Source organism: Micrasema longulum, unplaced genomic scaffold (genome assembly GCF_059751315.1).
Source record: "Micrasema longulum isolate JH-2025_06_02 unplaced genomic scaffold, ASM5975131v1 h1tg003393l, whole genome shotgun sequence".
In the NCBI taxonomy this organism is placed as follows: Eukaryota; Metazoa; Arthropoda; class Insecta; order Trichoptera; family Brachycentridae; genus Micrasema; species Micrasema longulum.
In genome coordinates this window covers 24959-52164 of record NW_028280459.1, presented here as the reverse complement: position 1 = coordinate 52164, position 27206 = coordinate 24959, and the positions used below count along the sequence as shown (strand labels likewise).

The 27206-nt window shown below is 30.7% G+C and overlaps 1 protein-coding gene and 1 long non-coding RNA gene across 5 annotated transcripts in view; one reads left to right on the top strand and one right to left on the bottom strand.

Annotated features, from left to right (window-relative positions):
• Positions 1-27206, bottom strand: LOC148270802 (uncharacterized). Its single transcript, XR_015825275.1, has 3 exons — positions 26986-27206; positions 1707-1809; positions 1-45 (listed from the first exon to the last, which is right to left on the bottom strand). It is a non-coding gene; the product is annotated as an uncharacterized LOC148270802 (long non-coding RNA).
• The window catches only part of LOC148270801 (facilitated trehalose transporter Tret1-like), a 45495-nt gene continuing 22862 nt past the window's right edge, over positions 4574-27206 (top strand). For 2 of the 4 annotated variants that reach the window (XM_088242188.1, XM_088242186.1), the window contains exon 1: positions 4574-4656. Coding sequence is in view for 1 of the 4 variants with exons in the window: in XM_088242186.1 (XP_088098312.1) it covers positions 4611-4656 (46 nt within the window). In the remaining 3 variants the exon portion in view is untranslated. Of the gene's footprint in view, positions 4978-27206 lie in introns of all 4 variants that reach the window. The other 2 variants (XM_088242189.1, XM_088242187.1) reach the window with 1 other exon arrangement.

The following is a 27206-nucleotide window of genomic DNA, read 5'->3' as shown; positions in this document are numbered from 1 at the left end:
CATAACTTCCTTCCATATCCTTTCTTCTCTGCCTGCTGACGAGCCCTTAAAATATAAAATTAGTGGGTTATTAAAAAAAACACACACACTTTAAGACTGAATTATTTCTTGCGGATATTTTTAATGGACTTTGGGTCTCACCCCACAATTGTTAATTTTAATCTGTGCACGCTGGTGTTAGCTTCTAATAGTTTACGTCCTACCTGTAAATTAGTTTTATATTTTTCTACAACAACTGTGGTGTACAGTGGGAGTTGCATGTTAATTTAATTAGTGTCGTGACCAGTGGCGGCTAAAAGGGTTAAAATAGGTACATACGCATTTCGCAATCATTTATAGACTATTTTTTTTGTAAAAATACATTAATATACTTACGTTTGTCTATTTCCATGTTTCTATTATGATAAAAAACTCACTTAATAACAAATAACGAATTCGTATTTTTTTAGTGTAGGTATGTAAAATACAATGGAATTTATTTATCATCGTATCTCTTCCAGTCTAGACCAATGCCTATATTACAATTATTATTATCAACCTTATTCAAATCTTCCTTGTTTCATATTGTTATCCTTACCGGGACAATGCCCGCGTTCCAACTAATTTTGGGCGAAACGTTTCGATATTCATGTACGAACGATACATTTTATCCCTTTCTTTCTCATGCGAAAATATAGGGAGAAAACATTAATTTTGGGTCAGTTACAGAAATGACTTGCGCGTGCGATGATTTTTCTTAATAATATTCAAGATAACATTAAAAAAAATGAAGTTTAATAGATACATACATATTTAAATGAATGATTTAAAAAAAACATGTATTATAAGACTTTATTTCATTTTATTATATTCTTTCTTTACAATATATTTTGGGTACATATTTTTAAAATTAGTAGCAAAGTTTAGGGAGTCATTGACCCAATGGACATAAGGGAAAGCCGCCGCTGGTCGTGACAAAGAAACAAGCACGTCTCAAAAACAGTAGATGAAGACAAGTTGGTAAGTATTTATAAACACACGTTCATTAAAAAGTTTCACCAAAAAGATAATTTAAATATTAATAAAAACTTTAAATATAAATAGTTATGGTTATTTACCGGTTATCTCTGATGATGACGTATTTGTGAGTGCATCAAGTGGGCAAGTAAGGTTAGATTGATAAGATAATTATTTATACAAGTGTAATAATTAACGTCGCATTGATTTATTTATTTTATTTAGGACCTCAAACTCAATCTGAGAACTGCAGTGTCTAGTTACTTTAATGTAACAGCCGGTTTTTAGAGCTTTTGGAAAATATTCATTCGCCCCATTATCAACACGGTTAGTAAAAAAAATATTTATTTATTTACTACAGAATACAAATACACCAGCTTTTACATATTTTATCGATATTAAATAGTTTTTCTAATTTATCGACATTATTTTTTTATTTTTTATTTTTGCACCACAACAGCCAGGAGGCCCAATTACAGTGGTGAATTACATCACAGAACACCCAGGCTTAAGAAATATCACATTTTATTTTTTGTGTTCTCACCGGGAATCAAACCTGGAACCTTCCATGTGTGAGTCAAGCATCTTGACCACACCACGGAGGCGGCCATACAAAATTGATTTAAAAAGTTAAATTGGAAAATAAATATTTAACTTTCTGCTCAAACATTTTAATTAATGTTAGTAAATATTTTTATTTAACCACTTACCGACTTTTTACGTCTACCGGTTTCGAGACGTACCCGTCTCATCGTCAGGACACTAACTACACCAACATGCAAGTACTAAAATACACCTTCAGCTTTACCACCACTGAAATTAAATATTTAGGTGTAATGTTGGATTCAAAACTTACATTTCACCAAAACGCTAAGATGGTAATAAATAAGATTGCAAAAAAAATATCAATTTTGGGAAGGATCAGAAGATTTATTGATAAGGACTCCTGCAAAACTATTTACAAAGCAATTATTGAACCACACGTTAACTACTGTAGTAGCATTTTATTTTTATCAAACAAAGAAAACATAGATAAACTAACTGTATTACAAAATAAAGCCTTTAGAATCATTTTGAAAAAAAACAGATATACGAGGGTAAAGTCGATGGTAAATGAAATGAAATTATTAACATATAAACAAAGAATATTTTACAATACAATGATATTTGTTCATAAAATTATAAACTCTAATAAAAAAACAGAATTTTGGAAAAAAATTGATCGGAACCAGCATGAACACGATCACAATACTAGAGAAAAGAACAAAATTAGACTTCCATTTAGGAAAAAGGCAAAGTCACAAAATTCCATTTTATTTAAAGCAATTAAAAAGTATTACGAAATGGAAAAAAATATTTATGAAGAAAAAAACATATCAAAATTTAAAATAATGGTCAAGACATATGTGATAAACAATTTATAAATTAAATATATTTTCAATGTTATTATTAGAACACACATAACAATATGTATGATATGTGTGCCCTACTTTAAGATTTAAAAAATAAAAATAAAATAAAAATAAATATACAAACTATTTACGAAAGAATACATAAATTATATGCAGAGTTAAAGGGGATGCAAACACCACCATGTCCGAACATGCACTAAAATTATAAATATATGTATTAAGGCATGTGATATTATTTATTTATTTATACGCCCTACGGGCTTTTATATTATATTTTATGGTTAGTTTTTTATGATGATTTGCTTATAAGGCTGTACTTGCCACAAAGTTAATGCTTCGAACATAAATAACATTTTATCGCCTAATAATAATTATTACACGCCTTCCACACAGTAGCCAGGCGAGAACTATTCACGGAGACCCGTCACAATAGATCTTCACGGGTCGCAGTGACGTCAGGAGCTTGCATCACTGCATTACGTCACTGTGACCGGTGAAGATCTATTGTGACGGGCACCCGTGAATGGTTCTCGCCCTCTAAGCCCAGGTCCATAAAGAGCCTGACTACTGTGTGGAAGGCGAGAGTTTACATTTTGCTAAATCTCCTCCTCCAAGCCCAGATCCGTAAAGTATTGAGCTAGGGCTCTTTAATATATTTAGGTTTAACCAGTAGTCCCCCGAGGATAAGGCTCCTTTTATGATGCAAAGTATCGCATTCACATATAATGTGTATAGGTATATCTAATGTCGAAATTAGAGCAGAATGCAAGGCTGAGTTAAGCATTATCGACAAAATTAAGAAAGGTCTTTTGCGATGGTTCGGTCATGTGGAGCGAATGAATGATGAAAGAACGGCTAAAAAGATTTATGATGCGAATGTGTCTGGTTGTAGAAGTCGAGGAAGGCCGAGAAAGACATGGCATGATCAAGTACAACAAATTCTTGAAAGTGGTCATGTGAAAAGTCGGAATAATCGACGTGCGTGCATGAGAAGATGTATGAATGTGAAGGAAGCAAAGGAAGTGTGCCAGGACAGAGTGGTGTGGCGTTCTATCCTCTCTGCCTACCCCTCTGGGGAAATGGCGTGATGGTTACTTAGTTAGTTTAGTTAGTTAGGTATATCTGTTAATGAAAAGGCGGACAGTAAATGAAAAACTAATTTCATTCAGTTTTGTGATTGGGAAATATTTGAGAAAGGATAGGAACATAAAATGGATACCTACCTTTAATATGATCCGAATGTTTTTCAATTTCTGGTATTATATGACAAAATGAACTATAAAATATAACAATGTTTTCCACGACGCGCGATGATTCCAACTACTTTTTATTCGATTTCATGTAAAGTCAAAAATGTTATTTGGTTTTTGTTCTAAAATCGAATCTTCTAATTTTGAATATCTTTTATCTTGATGTTAGGTAGGTACCATAAGGATGGGTCAAAGGAAGGATGGGAACGAAAAGTAATTGGCCAGGAATAGTATCGATAAATGCTGTTATTTGCTTAACAATATTCTCATCTGCACTGCAGAACCTACATCTAAAAGTTCCGAAAAGGTTCATTCTAGCAAGGTGTTTGTTCAATCTGCAGTACCCTGGGCGGGCTCTAGTGATAACCCTCACTTGATTTCGGCTAAGCTTTATTAGGTCGAAGGAAAACCTTTACAAGTTCCTTCGCATGGTGCTTACTAGGTACTTTTTGCCAGAGCATAACGCTCTGCTTCCTGGCCTATGACCCAAGCTCGTTACGAGTCACAGTAGGGTTCAGGGCTTATTAGGGCTGTCTACACCAAGTACAAACACATACACACTTATAATTAATTATTGTTGACCGCATGTAATGGTTTATAAATGTATCGTAAACCAAAGATAGAATTTGCATGAAAGGAAGTTGTATTAATTTATTTTAATACGTAAGAATTTTTTACGTATTTAATGCGTATGTTTTTTTTTAAATAATTGATTTTTATTTCAGTGACCAAAAGCTCTCGAAGAAAACTTTTCAGCGCCCGACGCCATTTCGCGTCAATCTGACGTTTGCCGAAAGCGCGCCAAATCTGTTTCCCGCGCTTCCTGGGCGGTGACGTATCGCTGCTATTAATTATCTCGGCCGATAGGCGGCCAATGGCAGCTGGCTCCGACGACAGGGCGGCAGACACGAGCCTGTATCAGCCCGTGCTTCAGAGCGAACGGAGGTACAACATGGAGAGGGGACAGAAATGGCGGCAGTATATGGCTGCCGGAGCAGGTACCTACCATAATTTTCAATTCACACTAAAATGACGAGCGCGCGTATTTTGAAAAAAAAATCGACCCAAATTTAAAAAGCGTGCATTTGTTTTGAAAATGTTCCTCCTGTCAAAATCATCGCGCTTTCAATACGTAAACATCATTTGAAATACAACATTGTTTACAAATAATGTGATTTGTGTTTTAATGTGATTTTGTTGCGTTTTAACAGTGTCCATTTAGTTATTTTGTGCTGAAAATGTTGTGAAAAGTGTGTTTGTCTTTTTTTCAGATATTTTAAAATCTGTTTAATGCAAATATTCCATCTGAGCAAACGTTTGTAAGTAAATAGTGTTTACTAATAAATATCTGAGTAAAATAATATTAATAACCTAACCTTAATGAATAAATATTATCATTTAATTTTAGACATTCAAAAATATGCACTTGAATAAATAAGTTCTACGTTGTTTTTTTTATCTTGTTTATTTTTAAAATTTATTTTTTGCCATGCGAAGAAAAAATGTGTTTAATAGTCTTGAAATGTATTGCAAAAGAGAGTGAAAACACTTAAAAGCAGGGGATATGGAGGTTTAGGCATTTACAGAGCGTATGGCGTGTCTTTGGCTGGTGTAACATTTTTCATTCTTAACATACTATATTATATCGGATTGTAGTCCTGTGGCTAGTGTCTCAGACTCACGGACCAAAGGTCTGTGGTTCGAATCCCACTCTACCCCAACTTGATTCCATTGTCTAATAGTGAGTTATTTACAACTTGTTAAAAGTGGCCCTCAAAATAAAATATTTGGTTAACATAAGAACGCAAATATTTATTTGAAAAAAAAAAAAACAACAGAATTGAAGAACATTAAAGAGAAGGTAATATAGAAGTCTAGGCATCTACAGGGCTTATGACTTGTACTTGACCAGTTTAAGTGGCCACGTTACACACTAATATTCACCATTTTGGCCATATTTGAAGATTTATATTCTTTCAATCCTTTCAATTGTTGATGTTTGTGAAGTTTAAGAGCTGAAACCTTTATTTATGCGGGTGAGATTCATTTAATTGAATTAAATCACCTTCATACTAGGCAACTACATTCTCCAAAATGTTCTTCATCTCTGTTGTAATTTGTTCATATAAACAGCTCCCCCGGGAGTTGAATCCAGCCCTTGTCTACAAAAATTTGGACATGCTCAAAATATTGTTGATTCTTCATTCTGCCTGTGAGTGTAATGTGGCCACTTAAACTAGCCAACAACAGGTCATAAGTCCTGTAAATGCCTAGACTTCCGCATTCCCTTCACAAATATCTTTTTCCTTTCTGTTACAATAAATTTTAATCTTAACAACTCTCTAAGGAATGAAATGCAGTTATGTCTACATACATTTGGGCAAACTTAAAATGTTTGAAAAATAAGTAGCCGATTTAAGAAGCAGACATAATCAATGAGAATGACAGTATATTGAAATGTAAAAGAAGCTAGAAATGTAAAGATAGACGATTGCAATATTATATTCTCTCTGCCTATCCCTACAGTGAAATGGCGTAATGGTATTAATCCTAGTAGCGGATACGAACAAGATATTTAAAAAAACAAATCTTTATTTTTTCATTGGTTCACTAATTGCAGCGTATCGTAATTGTTTTTTGTTGCATGAAGGTAAGATGATCAGTTGTACGCTTCAAGTGTCAGTCCAGGGCTTATGAAATATTATATTGTAAAAACAACTTTAAAAAAAAAAAATCATGTCAACCATTTCGGGAGTCGAACCATGGGTCGGCGCTGACCATTACACCACGCGGCAGACAAAAGAAGATAAAAACAAATTTAATTATTTTAAAAAGGACTAATAAATGCGAATAACGTATTTTCTACAATATTTTTAACATGGCCAAATGTTTGTAGACCCGGCTGGATTTTTTTTCCTTGGAGAGTTATTAAGCTGAAGTTTATTGCAACTGAGAGGGAAAATATGTTTGGGGATATGGAAGTCTAGGCATTTTAGGGCTTATCACCTGTCATTGGATGATTAAAATGCCCGTTTTACACACTGTGTAAGATTCACCATTCTGCCCATGTTGAGAGATACACATTTCCTTAACCATTCCATCTTTCAGAAAAGTCAACCGATAAAAACTTTTCTAGAAATATATATCTTCAGTAGTAGCAAGCATACATATAAGAGATTTATTCATGCCATTTTTTTTTTAAATATTTATTTTTTATTTTAGCCATTTTTTTTATTTTTTTTGTAAAAGTAGATATTTAAGTAATATAATATGAAAACTCAATTGCTTGATTTATTTTTGAAATGCGTTTATTGTTTTTTTGTACCACTATAATATGTTATGTAAAGAATTAGTAAAAATAAAAATAAAACAAAATGACATAAAGGCTCTACTTTCCAAGATAATTAAAGAAGAAAAAATGCTAACAGCAGATAAAGGATGGATTTCATTTAAAATCTGGATATTAAGCAATAATTTAAAATTATTTAAAACCCTTTTAGATTAATCAACAATGTTATGAGTCGGTCCAAATTTTTGTAGACAAGTAGCAACATAATACAGCCAATTACAGGTCATAAGCCCCGTAGATGCCTAGACTTCTATATTTACTTTTTTTAAATGTTCTTTGTCTTTGTTGCAATATGTTAACATTTTTTATTATACGAGTGTAAAACAGTATAGGCTATTTAAATAAAATAGGTTTTATTATATTTATAAGTTTATTTTAATGTCCAAGAAACGTTATCTCTTAAAACTTCATATTTTGACATTTATCCTTTATATTGGCATTTAATTAAATTTCAAAAAATTTAACTGATAATTAGTTAACAATTAAGTGATGAATTTCTCATTTTTATGGGCATGTACCTAGTATTAATTGTATTTTCTACCAAAAGATTATGATTAAGTATTATAAAGATAACTTCCAGATAAACTAAGCTCGTTTCTTCCATTGGTCTCAGTAGTGATAATATTATTATGTAATCTATTTAGCACATTAATATTTATCACTAAAATAATGAGGTTTTGTAGATATCCCAACATGGGCGGAGAAGTTATTTTGAGATGAGCGTGACTAAAACAAGTATATTTATTGATACAGTCAACGGTCTGTGCATTTTAACAAAACATTACCTTACCTTCGCAATTTTAAATAGTTTTGATGATTATTTAGGTTAAATCAAGTTAAAATAAATTTTAAAAAAACTTCGCTTTTAACCATTTTTTTTCTACTGACCGGTTTCAAGGCTAAAAAAACAAAGTTGTACGATATTTTTTTTATCATAATGAATAACTTCAATGTTGGTGCTTAAAAAATAGTATGCGAGGATATAGATTTTTTTAAACTACATTTTATAAAAAAAACTTAGACTGATTAACAACATTTCAAAAGAGAAATCAAAATATGGCTGAAGAAAATTAGAAAAGAAAAAAAATATTTGAAATATGTCAAAAAAATAATAAAATGAACACAACACAGTCCTTAGAACAGGTTTTTTAGAGACAAAACAAGACTTTTGAATTGATTTTGTATAAAAATATTTAATAAAGTAAGTAATATAGAATTAAGAATACTCCAGAAGGAGCGTAGAATCATATTTAAATACATCGGACTGTGTCCAATAATTCCCCCACTATGCCTCACTTTCGCCGCGCGCATTCGTAAAGTCATCGGGTAATGGTGCTTGATGGGAAAAAAAATCATTACACAAATGTAAGGTAAAAAAAAAAGCAATCTTTTAATTTCTCCAAAATTTTATTGTGCACACGGAAACATTGATTGACACAACAGAGTAGATAAGTAAAGGGTAATTTAATAAGAGTAATTGAATTAATGAACTTTGAACTCAAAATATAAAACAAATTTTATTTGACATAAAAGGGATATTTTTATATCATGTTTAATAATATTTGATGTTTTAAAGATAATGTCGTTCAAATGTCCCCCACGGCGTTGTTTAATCCGAGGTCTAATTTTCATTAGTTCTTTTATTAGATTAGCAAAGTAGGGTAAAAAAAATACTACCCTGGCAACACTAACGAAATTTCCATTTTGTTTCTTCGACAATCTGACAGATGGAAAAATAATTCAATTTTTAAGTAACGCATTTAGTACTTAAATATTCGTTTGTTAATTACACATGAAATGTGATTGCATCCTATTCCTTTAAGATCCTAGTAGTATTTCTATACTTTATAAGGACACAACACGGCATAGTTGAATTCAAATCAGGAGTTGCGTACTGAGCGACGTCTACAAAGAAACTAATGGGTCAAAACGTAAACCTACTCATTTATGAGTAGTTTATTCGCCATCTGTGTGCGTATACGGTTTCTGGACTATTCTTAATTCTATGGTAAGTATATTAATAAAAAAATAATAAAAAATCAATGTACTTATATAAATGGTTAAATGCCAATCCATAAGTGCGTTCGTACGTGAGCCTGTCGATTGGCTTTTAAAAAATGCAAAGCAGAAAACTAACATATGATTTATTTTTTTCTTGATAAGTACATAATAAACATATTCAATTTTGATAGTTTTTTTAGGAAATAAAAAAAAACGCATTTTTATATGTCTGGGTTATTATATATTACTGTTTGTCATTATTAAAGCCTTATTCACAGCGGTGAATCATAGAGCACCGCTTTTTTAAATTAAATGCAGCGTATCTCGATCATCTGTTTCGTGCAAAAAGGAAAGGTGATCAGTCGTTCACTTGTACAGGTATCAGGCCAAGGACAATTAAATTTTTCAGCGGAAAACCACATTAAAAAAAAAAATTACGTGTCAACCTTTCTAGGAGCCACCTCAAGCATCGTAGGCAAACGCGCATACCACTGTGCTACGAGGCGGACGTTCCTCCGCTTGATTTCGTTTGTCATGATTTTTATCTGAGAGCAACCCTTGAGTCAAAAACACTTGATTGTGATTCTATTTCACACACAGATCCTGTATTCTAGGTATTAGGTAAAAATTCTGAATAAGGAAATCGAGTGAAGATCAGTCCGGTTGCGCGTTTGCCTACCATTTTTGGGGTCCTAGGTTTGTTGATTCCCGGAAGAGTGGGCGTGAATCTTTATTTTTTTATTTAGTCTGAAAATAGTACAAAAATAATTTACGAATGTCCTAATTAACTTATACCTATCAAATCATTATTTAAATATATACTAATTATTAAATTTCTTAACAATATACGTACACTTAAAAAAAAAACATTTTTAAAGCCAACTCGAATACAATTACTTTTCAAGAGCTAATTTATCTGCTTTACACATGTTTTTTTTAACTTGCGTTTAAATGAAATCATTTAAAGGTTGTTCAATCAATAGTTTATCTTGGACAACATTTCATTGTTCCTGAAGCATTAGACTGATCTCCTTACCTTCATGTACAGATGATGGTTTACAAATGATGTCCCATATGCGCCACTGGTTGCGGGAAGGGAAATTATGTTAATGTTGAACTGTATTCGTATCCCTCCCGGACACAGACAAGTGCTTGCCGGTGTAATAAAATATATATTTAAAACACGAAAAAGTAATAAGATTATTACATAATATTATTTAATAACAATTTGATAAAACCATTACGTATTAAATTACAATTTACGTAGTTATTCGCGTATTTTGATAAAATTATCTAATAATAACAAAACAACATTCCAATTATTTATGTTTATGGAGTGACGATGAATAAACGAACTGTTTTTAAAAATTCAATTGTGCGATAGATAACATTAATACCAATTTATAAAAATTCAAAAATAATAACGAATTTCTATGCAATTTTATTGTACTTCGGAGAAAAATTCCTGATATGAAGGCTTATTGTAAAAAAAAGGCCTCGATGGAAAATCTAAATTTCCGTCATCTTTATTCCATGTCTGCTCTCCAGTTGAAGCATATGGTGTCCACAAGACGCCTCCAAGACAAAAAAAACTTGTATGACGGATGAAAATGTTTATTTTTCAATCAATACGCAAGTGGGAGAGTATCGCTGTCAGATAGAATGAGTTGTAATTTATTTTAAAATTAATTAAGGCTCAATTATAAATACCAATAGATGAAAAAGTATAATTATGATTTGAACAAGAATGACAGACGAAAGAGCGTTGTGCATAGTTTGTGCTGCATACAGCAGATGGAATAAATATTTATTACGTGTCACGCGAAAGACATTTCCCTGTCTGTTGCAATCAATTTAGGTTATAAACACTCTCTGGACATAACCAAAACATTGTAGATTAAAACGTCATCACTTTAAAACGATCACTTTTAAGTATTTTCAAAACGAAATTTCCAAGAAATTCAGTATTCATAATGTACCATTGTACATATTATGTACGTATGTGCTGAATTTCGTCAATGTTGACTTTTTAATGCTAAATACTTGCGAAGGATCCAAGTGCTACGTGGCACCAGCATAAGTTCAGGAACTTGTACAAACATTCTGACTTTACTATGGAAATAGAAGTTAATCTCGCATTTCATTATGCCGTTCTCACCAAATTGTTTCGTTTTATAAACACGAAATAAATAACGCTTAAAAGGTACCTTCCCTCTTTAAAAACACGCGTAAATTTTCAAGAGAAGCAAACATAATATTATGTACCAGTATATTTGCGAAAAAAACATTTACTTCGCAGTTTCGATAAGCAAAATTCTTTTTATTTTTTACTTTTTAATTTAACGGTAGAGTGCGGTCTGACATCGATTAAATAAAATCGAACCTTATCAGAAATAATAAAAAAATTAAAGAATTCTTTATGTGTTCTGCAACAAATACGAATGATAAATAATGATTATTTATTTATTTATTTATTAAATCATGGTCTTTATATAAAACAAGGTACAAAAGAACAATTAAAAAAAGTAAGACCAATTACAGATTTCACACTAATTTATTGTGAATACAGGAGGAGAGGGGAAAAATAATTGAATTCTAAAAAAATGGGCAGAATGGTGAATGTTACACAGTGTGTAAAGTAGCCACTTAAACCAGCCCATGATAGGTCATAAGCCCTGTAGATGCCTAGACTCCTATATTACCTTCTCTTAAATGTTCTTCATCTCTGTTGTAATATGTTAATGTTAACAGCTCCCCAGGAAGTTGAATCCAGTCCTTGTCTACAATAATTTGGACAAACTCTAAATATTGTTGATAAATTACCCGGTCCATGAAGAAGTGTAGAAATTGAAAAAATAATTTTTTTTAGGCGTTGCCTAGTATGTAGGTAAAATAATTCAATTAGATGAATCTCACCCGTATAAAAAAAGTTTTCAGCTCTTTAACTTCACAAACATCAACAGATGAAAAAATTGAAGTAATATAGATGTTCAAATATGGGCAGAATGGTGTATGTTACACAGTGTGTAAAGTGGTCACTTAAACCAGTTAATGACAGGTCATAAGCCCTGTCGATGCCTAGACTTCTATATTACCGTCTCTTAAATTTAAAATTGACAGGCGCCGTGGCGCAATTGGTTAGATGGCTGTCTGTGAAACTGGCGTCGCGGGTTCGATTTCCGCCAGTTGCAAGAAAAAAATCCAAGGGTATTTTCACGTTTTTTTTTTATTTTGCAAAAAAATTACGATGGTAACTATACAGTTATTATTTTTATATGTCCACGCGTTAATTTTTCAGAGCGGCTTAAAAACTTATACTTTGAATTGGCGCCAAAACGACCATTCGGATGCCGTATGAGCTTGTGACGTCACGCGTTACGAATTCGACTGACCGTTCAAACAAATTCATACGAATTTGTGTAGCCTACGTGTTGTTTTTGTTGTAATCGGTTGTTTTACACTGCTTTAACAAATTAACGCGCATAAAATGTCTTTAGTTATAAGATACAAGTACCGTTTAGTTCCGATGTGCACAAACACTACGGTGAAGACGCCAAATAAAGCTTTTTTGGCCATTCCTAGTACCTAATGAAAAAATGATTGAACGCATTTGAACGTTATAAAACGAGATGTTAAAAAAACAAACCACCATACTTGTTTCCGTAGATCTTGTTCAGTACAAAATACTAAATTTAATGATGTAGACTGTAGACTATAAAAATTTACTAACAGTAGGTACTGAAATTAGCACTTATAAAGCTTGACAGGTACTACAATACTTAAATAGTTTATTCCTTAAACGTTATTGTTTATATTTCTGTACTACTGTTGGTTTTCTAAATAAATAAAAAATAAAATTACTAAAAAATTGCTGTATGAAAACTTACCTTATTTATTTGTGAAATTTATTGCATTTACAAAATGGCAACTGACCTTGGGATGCTGGACAGTCTTCACACTTGCAGGAATCTATTATATAGACTTCATCGCAAATTAACGTCACCAAATGCTCTTTGGTTCTAACTTTATGTTCTGGGGTGACTCGACCTTTTACCATTCAAATATCACCTGTCCGTTTTACTTGAATGTAACCTGTGGCATTGTCTCCGTAATTTTTCCTAGCTGATATATTAATAAGTAAATCACATTTAATAAAAAAAAAGGCACTAGCCTGCACTCGAGCAACAGAGATGTTTACAAGCAATGGTATTTTATGGATTATGTTGTGTCAAAGTCACGTTACTTCCCTTTTGTATTAAATGTACGCGAAACACTACATTTATAGTACATGCAAATAATACAACTATTTAAATGAATACATTCTGGAAGCAAACATTATATATTTCCTTACCTTGCGGCCTTTACATTTCTATACTCAGAACTTAAAAAGTTTGTATTGGATGAGAAAAAAATACCCATCATGAATCTATCTATTTTGGGCAAGTTATCGGATGTTCCTTGTAAAAAACCACTGTCAGTCATAATGCTATAGATGTTTATAAATGAAAACAAAAAAAAGCAAAGGAAAAGACGAAATTTAACTATAAAAAACAAATAAAAAGCCACAAGCCGCCCGTGTCAGAGTATCTCAGTATAGGATTTGAGTGAACGTAGGATCTATAAGTCACACGTGACGTCATCAACCCTTTTGGCCAGTTTCGGGCCGTTTTATTTCTATCAAACTTTAAATAGGAAATTATAAATGAAAACATTCGTTTCAGATTTTTATAGTAAAATGCTCGCAATCGTAAAAATATTCTTTAAATAGAATACATTTAAAATCATATCCCCAGTTTATGAAAATACACTATTGGTCTGGGTGTTATGGTTTATTTTTCACTACCTTCTTTCCATATCCCCTCTATCCCACCTGCTGACAAGCTTCAAAATAGAAGCTTAGCGGGTTATTCCTTTAAAAAAATGTTCTTCGTCTCTGTTGTAATATGTCAATAAAGATAAAATATAAATTATTGTGTAAAAAAAATAATTAAAGAGGACTGTAATAAGGTTGGGGATGATGAAATAAAGTGGAGGAATGGGGCAGAGGGATTTGTATAATATATAGTTGACCAATTAAAAATTCACTTACGATAATAACATAAACATATTAAAAGGTATATAAATTAATTGCGCAATGATAAATGTTATTTGTTTTAGAGTGTTTTAATAAGTTTCTTTTGGAAGCCGCAAAATTTTGAATTAAAAATATCTAAAATAACATTTTTAGATGTATAAATTGTATGTATTTATTTGATATGTAATATATATTTTCTTTACTAACTTTGTATACTATGTGGAAATCTGTTATTAGTTCTGAGTTTATACACTATATCTGTTTGTTTACTAAAAATATGTATGTAGAACTGTTGATTTCCCTAATAAAATAAAATAATAAATAAATAAATAAATAAAATAGGGACAGAGTTAGTTAAATTTGAAGCAGCTGCGATAAATAAATGAGTTTTTGAACATACTTTTTTTTGGCCAATGGATTTTAAAATAATTAAGTAAATTAAAACCAATAGTTTCAATATAACGAGACAGTTTATTCTAATTCGCTCTAGAAGATAAGAGCTGTCGATCAAATTACTCCAAATTTTGAAAAGCAAAGACAGATCAGATTTTTATTTGCATATTCATATGCATTGTCTTTTTTGTTTTTTGTGTACGATATTTGCTATCTCATTGTGATAATATGTAACTACATATCTTGTTTTCGACCGATACCGCTATGTCTTGGTAGAAGCCCACAAAGGAAAAAAAATATGCAAACATCTAAGTGTTTTTGATCTTTGTAATCGATTTCATTCTTACATTATCTGAAAGATAGTGTCGGCTTATCTGCTATAACACTGAATAATTTCATTTAGCATGATTTTTCAATTTGTCTCACCAGTTTTTATTCTTCTTTTATCCAGAATTTTTTAATGTAAAAAATATTATTGTCACTTTTACCTTTTTTTATATTCCAATAAACTTATTTAAATTTTTTATTTTAATTTTAATGTATTTAATAAATTTAATAAAATTTAAAAAATTAAATAAAATTTAATAAATTAAATAAAATGTAATAAAATTGAATAAAATAATTTACTTATTTTAAATTTTATTGTGATAAACTTATTTAAAAGCCTATAATGAGGAACTTCAGCCCTACGAGAAATAGAATACAAAAAATATTTTCTTTCACGCGGTTAAAATTATAACATTAAATTGTAAAGCAAAATTTCTTGAAAATGTACGAAAAAATAATAAAAATTATTTTAACAAAAACGCGCTACTTTAAACGACGTCACTGGTTCATATGCACCAGCAAATGATATGAGAGCTTTAGAGGATATCCGGTTTGCTTATCTTTAACGTACTAATCGAAAGAACTGACAGAAAAGAACCTCTGATGTCACACGCGGAGTTATTTCAGAAAAACAAAATTGAAAAAAAAATCAAAGCGTTGATAATACGATATCTAAATATTAAAAAAAATAACTTAGTCTATTTAAAAAATAAAAAATAAATACAAAGAAAATACTGAAATTTCTCATTGAACATGTTAATTTTTTTTTTATAGATATTCTATTTTTCATACCTAAAACTTCATTTTACTTTTTAGATAAAATTTAAGATAAATGTAATCTTCCCATTGTAATACGGGCCCTTGCCTTAATTTCTTAGTTTATAATTAATAGTATAAAATTATTTAGCAATAATTTAAATCGGATTAGCAATAGATCCGATAGTGTGCGTCAGTTCCAGGATGCAGAACTAAGTTCGCACAGAGGCACTCCTTACATGTTGGTCCAAGATTCTTCAATCTTCTGACCAAGGAACTACAAAACATTCAATCACGGATAGAGTTTAAAGTAGGTTTGAGGTCTTAGATTAGCATGGAAGGAACAGATAGCCACCTTTTTAAAAAAAAATAATAAAAATTTAAATGCATACTGCAAATAAATCCTGTTTTTATAATATCAGCATATGTTAATCTTGTTTTTCTTTTCATGGTCTTTTCATACCATATTTATATGCTATTAACTTATAAATCATTAAAAAAAGGAATGGCCCACGCTCAGATACTGAAGTCTTTGTGGACATTTTTTCCAAATTATGTTATAGCTTAATTTTAAAATGTATTTTTTAGAGTATATTTTTGTGATTAAAATTCTACGTATACATATGTATGGAAAAATAAACAAATACAGTAAATAAATAATTATAATAATAAAATAAAATAATAAAAAAATAAGAAATAGAAAGAAAATTAATATGTCATCACAGTAATATATTGAAGTTAAAGTCCTAGGGGGTTGCAAGATTGTTTTTACTCGTTAAGGGGTTGCGTATTTAAATAGGTTGAAAAACACTGCATTAGAGCAGTAAACTTAAAGATTGCCATTACATTTTACTTCTGAGAGTTATGTCGTTTTTCTATTATTGTCCGAAAATATTCTAAGCTAAGGATTCCCAGTGTCCGAGTATGGCAAGTGGCCAAATCCCTATTAAAAATAACAAACTGTCAGATTCAAGCGGGAAAAAAGTCTAATTATTTGTTTACCTACAATAAATTAAGTGCATTTCGAATAACAACAGATACAATAAAAATAAATGAATAAAAAGTAAACTTGTGCCTAGTAGTATTTTGTATTTTAGAATCGTTAAGTATTTACTATTGCGTGTGAACGAAATTAGTAAAAATATTTTGACATGACATTCACAAAAGTAATTTATTAAAAAAAAATTGCATTGTCATTTTGTTGCCATCTGTTGTCATTAAGAGTCTTGATATCAAAAAAATATACGCGTATTTAAATATTATTTTTTACATTGAAAAATGTAAAATATCAACTATTATCTTCGGATATTCAGACATTACTTTTAATTATTAATGTACAATAAAAGTGAACAAGCAAAATATTGTATATATGTATGTTAAAGAAAAAACATAAAGATTATGATTAACAAATTACAACAGGGATGTAGAATATTATAGAAAAGAGAATATGGAAGTCTAGGCATTTACAGGGCTTATGACCTGTCGTTGGCTGAATAAGGTGGCCATTGTACACACCGTGTTACATTCAGCAACTCGCCTATGTTTGAACATCCATATTTCTTAAATTTTTCCACCTTTTCATTTTAGTGAAGTTAAAGAGCTGAAACCTTTATTGTTGTAAAAAGATTAATCTGATCGAATTATTTCACATACAAGGCAACCCCTGAAAACAATTTTCCAATTTTTGAACTTCTTCTTGGACCAGTTGGTTTTATTACAAGACTTTGAGTTGGTCTAAATTTTTGTAGACAAAAGACTAGATTTCACCTCCTAGGGAGTCATTAAGATTAACAAATTACAACAGGGATGGAGATCATTATTATTATTATTATGGATAACTTATATAGCGCCATTTTCGTAATATAATACCTCAAAGGCGCTTTACATAGTGATTCTTTTGTTAAATAAATTTAATTTAATTGTAATTTAATTAAAACAATTTATTTTGTTGTCACATGCTACGGATGTATTCAAATGATTTAGAGTACAAGTGGGTTTTAAGTTTTTTCCGAAACATCACTTCACTTTCACAGCCTCGCACCTCTGCTGGGAGAGCATTCCATGCCATAGGGCCTGCGACCGCAAATGTACATTCACTAAATTTAGTGCGCTGTTTGCGTAGAGGTATAATAACTTTTCTTCTCGCCGTAGACGTAGCTGATCTAAGCGTGAGACGCCTGTCAGCTAGTTCATCTGGAATGCATAATTCCCTTAGATATTCCAGAGCAAAGTTGTGCAGTGACTTATACATAAGCCAACAAAGTTTGTATTCGACCCTCTGTGGAAAACGTAGCCAGTGTAGTTCCCGAAGTAGTGGAGTGATATGACTGAACTTAGAGATTCCAAAAATAAGTCTCGCTGCCGCATTCAATACGGATTGTAGGCGAGTCATTTTGTTCATTGGTAGACCTGCATAGATACCATTACAATAATCGGATCATATTAGAGAAGGGAATATGAAATTCTAGGCATTTACAGGGCTTATGACCTGTCATTGGCTGGTTTAAGTGGCCACTTTACATACTGTGTAACATTCGAACATTTTGACAAATACAAAATACTGACATATTGATTATGGTTTTGATGTTTTAAAAAGAAAACTGGTTACATCATCATTATCGCACCTAATGGTGCATAGGGCACTGCATTGGTACACTAATCGCAGTGCATATCGATCATTTATTTTTTGTTACATGAAGGTAAGATGATCAGTCTTACGCTTCAACTACCAGTCCAGAGACTGTAAAATATTATAAAATTAAATAAGTATAAAATTATACAAACAAAATATAAATTTATTACATTTTAAAATTAAGGTTATTCACAAATCATAAATCAATATCTATTGTTTATACTTTTGAAACATTTTTTTAAATACTAAAACGAATCTCCAACTAGCTATTGTCAAATAGCGAGATAGAAAATGGAAATCAAGTTGTAGTAGAGCAAAGAGCGAACCTCGTTTGAACTATCACGGGACCACATCACCTAACTATTTCAGTATGTACAGTTATACATTGTTTTTAAAATTTACAGAGATGTGGATATTCAAACATACGAGTGTGATGAGTTTTACACAGTATGTATAATGATCATTTAAATCTTAGATTAACATTATTTTGAGTTTGTCCAAATTTTTGTAGACAAGGACTGGATTCAACTCCGAGGGGAGCTGTTAATATTAACATATAAGAACAAAGAAAAAAATAATTTTAGAGAAGGTAATATAGAAGTCTAGGCATCTACAAGGCTCATGACCCGTCACTTTACCTGGCCACTTTACACATAGTAATATTCACTATTCCGCCCATATTTGAACATCTTTATTCCTTGAATTCTTTCATATTTTAATGATTGTGAAGTTAAAGAGCTGAAACCTTTGTTTATGCGGGTCAAATTCATCTAATTGAATTATTTCACCTACATACTAGGCAACGCCTGAAAATCTTAATTTTTCAATGTCTATACTTCTTCATGGACCAGGTGGATTTATCAACAATATTTTGAGTTTGTCAAAATTTTTGTATACAAGGACTGGATTCCACTGCCTGGGCATCTGTTAATATTGACATATTACAACAGAGATGCCTTGACTTTTATATCAGCTTCTCTAAAATGTTTTTCATCTCTGTTGTAATATGTTAAATCATATTTGTTTACGAGTATATCCCTTTCTCTAATAATTGATGTCTCTTTTGAGACATCTTACATATATTAGCTTAATTTATACCAACATTAAACCAATTTGCACGTTTTGGTCTAAAAACGTTTTAATACTCGTTTCTGGCGGACATTGTTGAATTTAAAACAAAGAAAAACTAGTATAGTTAAGGAAACTTCCTGTTGATGAAGTCACTTTAATAATTCAAAGTAGTCTGGATTTACATAATTCAACTCTGTTTTTGGATGTTTAAACTAAATGTGCCGTTATTTATATTTGCAATTATCCAATCGTGAAACTAGATTTGTGTATTTCGGATTGCGTGTGAAAATGTGTCAAGTCTTAGGAAATTTAACTAAAATAACTCATTTAAATAATATGCATTAAAGTAAATGAGGAAATAAGTGTTTTTTTATTTGTATACTTATCAAACTAACCCAATTTTTTTTAATGTATCTTTTTATGTATCGTATTATCAGCGCTGTTTTTTCAAGTTTTGTAATTTCGAAATTTCCTCGCATGTGATATCACAAGTTCTCTTCGGTGAGTTCTGCTGATTGGTGAATTGGCTTCCCGTTAACCGGAAATCTATCATCAATTGATTCGGAAGAATTAGTGACGTCATTCAAAGTAGTTTTTATAAAGATCACTTTTATTATTTTTGTCATTCATTTTCAAGAAACTTCGCCGTACAATTTAATGCCCTAATTTTTACCGCCCGTAAGAACACATTTATTGTATCCAATTTCCCGTAGGGCTGAACTTTCTCACTATGCCGTTGATTGTGCGGATATAATAATACATTCAGGACGCATACGTAACTCAAAAATGTCAATTTTTTTACAAAAAAAAATTTTACTACATTTTGAGATTACTATTTATTTATATTTTTTTCAATGACTTTTTGGATAATCTTTATTAGGATTTTTTAAAGCTTACCATGAGGAATGTTTCTCTGAAGTTTCACGGCCTGGTCCTGAAAAATGTGTCTACTCATTTTCGTACACAAATATCGGCTTTTCTTTATAAACATACGAAGATAACTCTGTTGACTTCCCATTGAAATCGGGGCCCTAGAGTCTTATATTCTAAACATTTAAATCTAGATAGGACAAGTGAGAGAACTTAAAGTATAGTTGTACCTTCTATTTTGCACATGAATGTTAGTTTACTAATAGCGCGGTGTATGTGTAACTGCTCCCCTAAAAAAGGGCGTTTTTTGAGTTGTGCCACTGTTATTCCCCACGTGCGAATTACTTATGCATTTTTGACAATTTGTTCAAATATTCCATTTTACGTTTTGCGTATTTTAAAAGCCACTCTTTATTCATTAAGGACTATTAAAATATATTTTGATATATTTAATTTATCTCTACCTAAATAAAAAACAAAGTGACCAACATATTTTTATCAAAAAGAGCAAATCAACTTCAGGAGATTGGGTTAGAATAGTTATAATTTGATTGATTAGTGTATTTTATGATTTTATAATTACTTTAAAATATGTATGTATTTTAAGTTATTTATAATATGTATGGTACAAGTATATTGATATATCAAACTCGATCTTTTTATATTTTTATTTTTAAGCACTCTTTAAACCACATATATGTAAATGGCAGAAATGCCGTTTATAAATAAATATGTTAAAAGAATATATCTGTACCTCAGAGGCAGACGGATGCAAATCCAAACGTCAAGTGTTGAACACAAGCCTAAAGAATCTACTTTTTTTTAGTTATTTCTAATAATTTATAACATTTATTTGTATATTCAGTATCTTAATTATAAGACTTACATTCCTTCAAAATCAATGGGTATGATTATAAAGTGGATACGAAAATCGAACTGACATTTTATCAAATTCTGGATTTGCATCCGTCTGCCTTAGGCACAGATATTATCAATGTCAAAAACATTAGGATTTTTATATGACTCGCATATTGATGTATTTTACATTTGAATATTATAAGATTACATTGTACGGACACGTCCCATGAGCCTGGCCATATTTGACTCGAGTACCCTCGACACCCTTGCCGTATTTTGTTTTACCTCGATGACACCTTGCATATAAATGACAGGAAGAAACTCGAAAGTAATAAATAAACCGTATTAACAATAACAGTCTAAATATACTCAATAATACACTTTGTTTAAAGACCACCTGAATTCATTTTGAAGCACTACTGTGTAGTTTCGGAAAGCAAATATTATATTTCCATCTACAGGGCAGCGATTACAAACGCTGTCGTCATCGTTACATATCGAGTTTTTCATTCTTTATTTTAATTCTTAACTTTTAATTACTTTTACAAATTTTCTTCATTTTTTTACTTTAATTTTAATTTTTAAACACCTTCTTTTTATGTTTTTTTTTCCTTCTCTTTTTTGTACTTTAATTAATAACCTTACAAATAATTACTTTATTACATGGAAACTTCGCTGGTCCATTAGATTTAAGTCTAACTATGTAAAATATAAAACTTTGTAACTGTACGTTTCCTAAATAAAAGAAAATAAATAAAATAAAATAAAATAAAATAAAAATATTGAGACCGTATAAACTAACATCGATATATATGTGCGAAAACATGTATATTTGTATAAAATTTCTAAAAATATTTGTCTGTAACCGGTAATTTTACATGTTAAGAAAAATAATCTAAACATATACTGAAAACTTCATTTTACTTTGTAGATAAAAATTTGATAAATTTTAACTTTCTATTAGAATCGAACCCTGGGGTGCTATTATAAACCTTCTCTAGCCCTAAAAAGTTATTAATTTGGAGATTTTTATTTTTTTAATGCGACGACAATTTGCTTCATTTAATGACTACACTAATGATTAAAAGTCAAATGACATAAAAAAAACTGTTAAAAAAACGTAAAAACGAATACGGTTTGGTCAATTCAACCTAAATAAGTGTTTTATGTAATGTTTAAGGTCGCAATAATGTTTTAAATTAAAATCATCATGTTTGATTTCACATATTTATATTTATTTGACGTTTAGTTATCAATATGGCCAGATGTGAACGAAAGTGTAAACGCATGCAAAAAATTAAAATCCCCAAATTATTCACTCTCTAAGGGATAGAGAAGATTCAGAATACCACCCTTGCAGAAGTTTTAAATTAAAAATAAATAAATAAATATTTTTTAACAATGTTTGAGTATGTTCAAATGCTTACAGACTGGGTGGATTTCCTCCCTAGGGAGTTATTCATATTTCAATTTATTTCAACAGAGAGGCAAACCATTATTGAGAAGGGAATATGGACGTCTAGGCATTTACTGGGCTTATGACATGTCATTGGCTGGTGTAAGAGGTCACTTTACACGCTGTGTACCATGCACCATTCTGCCCATGTTTAAACATACACATTTCCTCAAATCTTCCATCTGTTGACTTTTGTGAAGTAAAGGAGCTGAAACCTTTATTATGTAGGTAAGATTTATCCGGTTGAACCAAATACCCTACTAGGCAACGCCTGATGTTACACAGTGTGTAAAGTGGCCTCTTAAACTAGCCAATGATAGGTCATAAGCCCTGTAAATGCCTAGACGTCCATATTCCCTTCTCAGTAATGTTTTCCCACTCTGTTAAAATAAATTTATCTTATTTAATTTATAACTTCTTTCCGAGACTATATAGAAGAGCTATTGAAGATAATATGATAGTGTCATCGTTATTTTTTTTTATCAGTACGTAAATTACGTGCTAGCAATGCGTTCTCTACCCCCTAGAGAACGTTTAGAATCGTACTGCGGTCTTGAAATTTCGATACTAGCATCTCAAGAATCTCGGTATTGAAAATATCTCAAGTTTCGAATGGAAGCCAAGGTCAACACCGGTCTTTTCCATGCAGTTTGCATTTATGTGTGTTTTAAAAACGGTTTTAAAAAGTATGGTGATTTTTTAAAATAACTTATGAACGAGAAAACACGTTTTTCACAGGAAATTTTATGAGTCTTATTTTATATTTTCTTCGTCAGTATGTCTATACAACTAGAAACGGTTTTAATTCAAGTATTACTTTAATCGAGTCACTAAATATATAAATACACAGGTTGATAAATCGTATTACCGGCACTATTATGCATTTACTGTGTTTGATAATAATAAAATTGTATTCATGCGCTTGTATGTTGACATTGACATTGTGAATATTGCTTTCAACAATAGAAAGGTCAAACAAAATTATCACCGCGCTGATATTTAATTGAGATTTTTAACATTTTTTACAGTTCCTAATAAATGAGGACCCTAGTATCAACTTCGGACAATTGCCATTTTTTCTAAATAGATTTTTGATCGGTTATTTATTTATTATTTTTTTTTTTCATTAACGCCCAAAAGGCATTTACAAAAAATAAAAATGAAATACACGCTAACATACTAAATAATAAGCACAGAATATACAGAAAAAACATGTGAAATTAGTTAAAAATGAAATAATAAAAAGTTTTACAAAGTAAAAAAAAAAAACAATAATAACAAAGGTGTGCAAGAAAAAACAGTAAGGATATAAACAAAAAATGCAAAGATATAAGCTTATGAAATAAATTATGTAAAGCAAACAATAAATAAAGTGTTACGGTAAGCAAGAAAGTCATTTTTAAGTTAAATTAATAAACAAGCGAGCATATATTATCACGAAAAAATAAGAAATAAAAATATGTATCCATGAAATGCGTATTTGCTAATACTACAATGCAATTTGATATAATAGTAAAAATAAAAAACAAAAAGGTATGATAGAAAAAACGATTTTCTCGACAAAAAACTAAAGGTACGTATAAAATGGGCATTTGAAGTAGAAATTTGGGCATGAAATATGTACCTAATATCAAAAACGGACATTACTCACCGTCTTTGTATCAAAAGTGGACATTCCATACATTATGGACGCTTAAGTGTCATGGCGGCCGTTTTTTTTTTGACAGTTCAAAATCAACCACCGAATTAGGAGCGTCTTTGTCATTTTTAGAGTTTAGGAGAGTGTTACTATGTAGTAAAAATGTATGTCTATAGACTGAATATAACCCCCCCCCCCCTTTATCATTATTTTATTAATATTGACCATAGTAGGCATCCTTTTTTAAAACAGACACTTGCAGTTCTATGAGCTTTAAAAACGGACAAAGACAGCTTCTAATGCTTTTTTTTTAAATTTAAATAATACATCCCTTAGACATTTGAAGGGCACAAAATGAATGTCTACTTTTTTTATAAAAGTATAAAAATATATTTGATATTGGTTTCATGTATATCCAAAACAGAAAATCATCTCTGTTGAAAAATTATGAAAATGGTAATTGTCCCATTTTGATACGAAGCTCCTCAAATATCCTGTTCCGCTTGCGATTAAATTAATATTAAAAAACTGTTTTTTTTATCTTGCATCTTTCGACGAATGCTTAATTTTTACTAATCGGGTACTTTTATTTTGTAATTTTGATTTGAATTTTGTACATAATGGTCATGTTAATAGTATATATAATTAACATATTACAACAGAGATGAAGATCATTTAAGAAAAGGTAATATAGAAGTCTAGGCATCTACAGGGCTTATGACCTGTCAATGGCTGGTTTAAGTGGCCACTTTGCACACACTGTGTAACATTCACCATTCTGCCTATATTTGAACATCTGTATTCTATTCCTTCAATTCTTTCATATGTTGATGTTTGTGAAGTTAAAGAGCTGAAACCTTTATTTATGCGGGTGAGATTCATCTAATTGAATTATTTCACCTACATCCTAGGCAACGCCTGAAATATTATTTTTTCAATTTCTGTACTTCTTCATGGACCAGGTAATTCATCAACAATATTTTGAGTTTGTCCAAATTTTTGTAGACAAGAACTAGATTCAACTCCCTGGGGAGCTGTTTATATTAACATATTACAACAGAGATGAAGAACATTTAAGAGAAGGTAATATAGATGTCTAGGCATCTACAGGGCTTATGAACTGTCAATGTGTGTAAAGTGGCCACTTAAACCAGCCATTGACAGATCATAAGCTCTGTAGATGCCTAGACTTCTATATTACCTTCTCTTAAATGTTATTCATCTATGTTGGAATATGTTAATATAAATAGCTCTCCAGGGAGTTGAATCCAGTTCTTGTCTAAAAAAATTTGGACAAACTCAAAATATTGTATATATAATTAATAGTATTATAAGTTTCTACGGAAAAATAAAATAAAAATCTAGTACTTTCGAAATATAATAAACACATAAAGTAATGTAAACTGTCAATCTAAAATAAATAATAATAATTATTATTTTAATTAAATTCTATTAAATATTTTCTACTACGTCATTTTATAGGTTAACGGTGCTATTTTGGCATAAAATGGAAAGCAGTTATGCAGAAAGCAGCCAGCCATATAAAAGTGAAACTGAGATAATAGAACATTTGTGAAAAGAGTGAATAATCCAATCTACACCATAGTAGGAATGTTTTTTTACTTTGACAAATAAAAAAATATGTATTCATCAATTGTTTCAATTGTTTTTTATTAAGGAAAAAAGATTTGAATTAAATGTTTGACCAGTTTTAATGATTTAAGTCTGGCTGACCACACAATCTAAGCTGTGAATTTTGCAGAAAACGGCCAGCCTTAAACTCAGATGCATGTTGTGTCATTATGTATTGAACATATGGTTTTATATTTAGATTAGGGTATTTAAATGTAAAGTATCACAATTAATTTGTTAAAATATATTTTTAAATAACTTAATTAGAAATTAAAGAAATTTTGGGTTTTTTTTGGGTCTGACAGACCGCACAACCTAAAATATGTATTTTGCAGAAAACAGCCAGATATCTCATTTAAAACATTGAATTTAACATTCTGTATTAAAACATATTTTTTTACGGGTATTTTTAAATCAATGAGTTTATAAAATTGAAGTACTTGTATATTTTTACACTTTAATTTATTTGGGATAACTAAATTTCCGGAGGCATTAATCTTTCCATCAGCATCTATACCATAAGATTTTTCTAGTGCTGTGAGTGTTTTTTGCTAATTGAGTCATGCCATTTTTGTGATCAATACGATTTTCAGAAAGTGATTATTACAGTTTTTGTATGAATACAGCCTGGTGGTTTTTAGCAAAACATAGAATTGACCTTACTGCACCCGATAATAAAAATATCTATTTTTTTAGAAATTAGGAACTGGCAGCTTTCTGCGTAACTACGTTCATTTTTTATCGGCCTTTCGTGATACAGAATCAAACTTAAAAAAAAAATAGTCGTAGAGACGTAAAATTTAGAATAAACATGTACAATGCCATTATTACAGCTACCGTGCTTTTTGCGTCATTTTTTTCTCAGACTTCCTCGGTATTATTTATTTATTTTATTATAAAATAGATCTTTTGAACGGTGAGTCGTAACGTCGTGGAATTTCTAATCAACATTAAAAATACCATTTCTAGATCAATCACGCTTTTGACCCAATTTCTTCTCTGACTTCCTTGGTAAAATCTTACAGCAACGTAAAATTTAGAATCAACATTTCAAATTCCATTTCTAGATCGAATGCGTTCATCCACCGGTCTTTTGAATTTTAAATTGCGTAGGTAAAATGAACTTGTACCAAAAATGTTATCCACGTCCAATTCAAATGTTTCGCCACACGCGGACTGTATAAAGTAAAAACGAATATCATTCAATTTCGTACAAAGTAGGAGTATTTGAATAAAGGAAAGAAGCACAGTATGGAGGTATGGACCTACCTTTAGTGTGGTGAGGATGTTTTCAATATTGTCTCACTGGGTGATAAATTTCACTATGAATTATTGAACAATTCAATATAATAATTGTATACAACGATGCGCGACGCTTCCAGAAATTCTTATGTAATGTGATGTAATGTCAAAATTTTGTTTATTTTTTTGCAAATCCAAATGTTCTATTTTTATAAATTTTCTAACTTGATGTTAGGTAGATACCATTA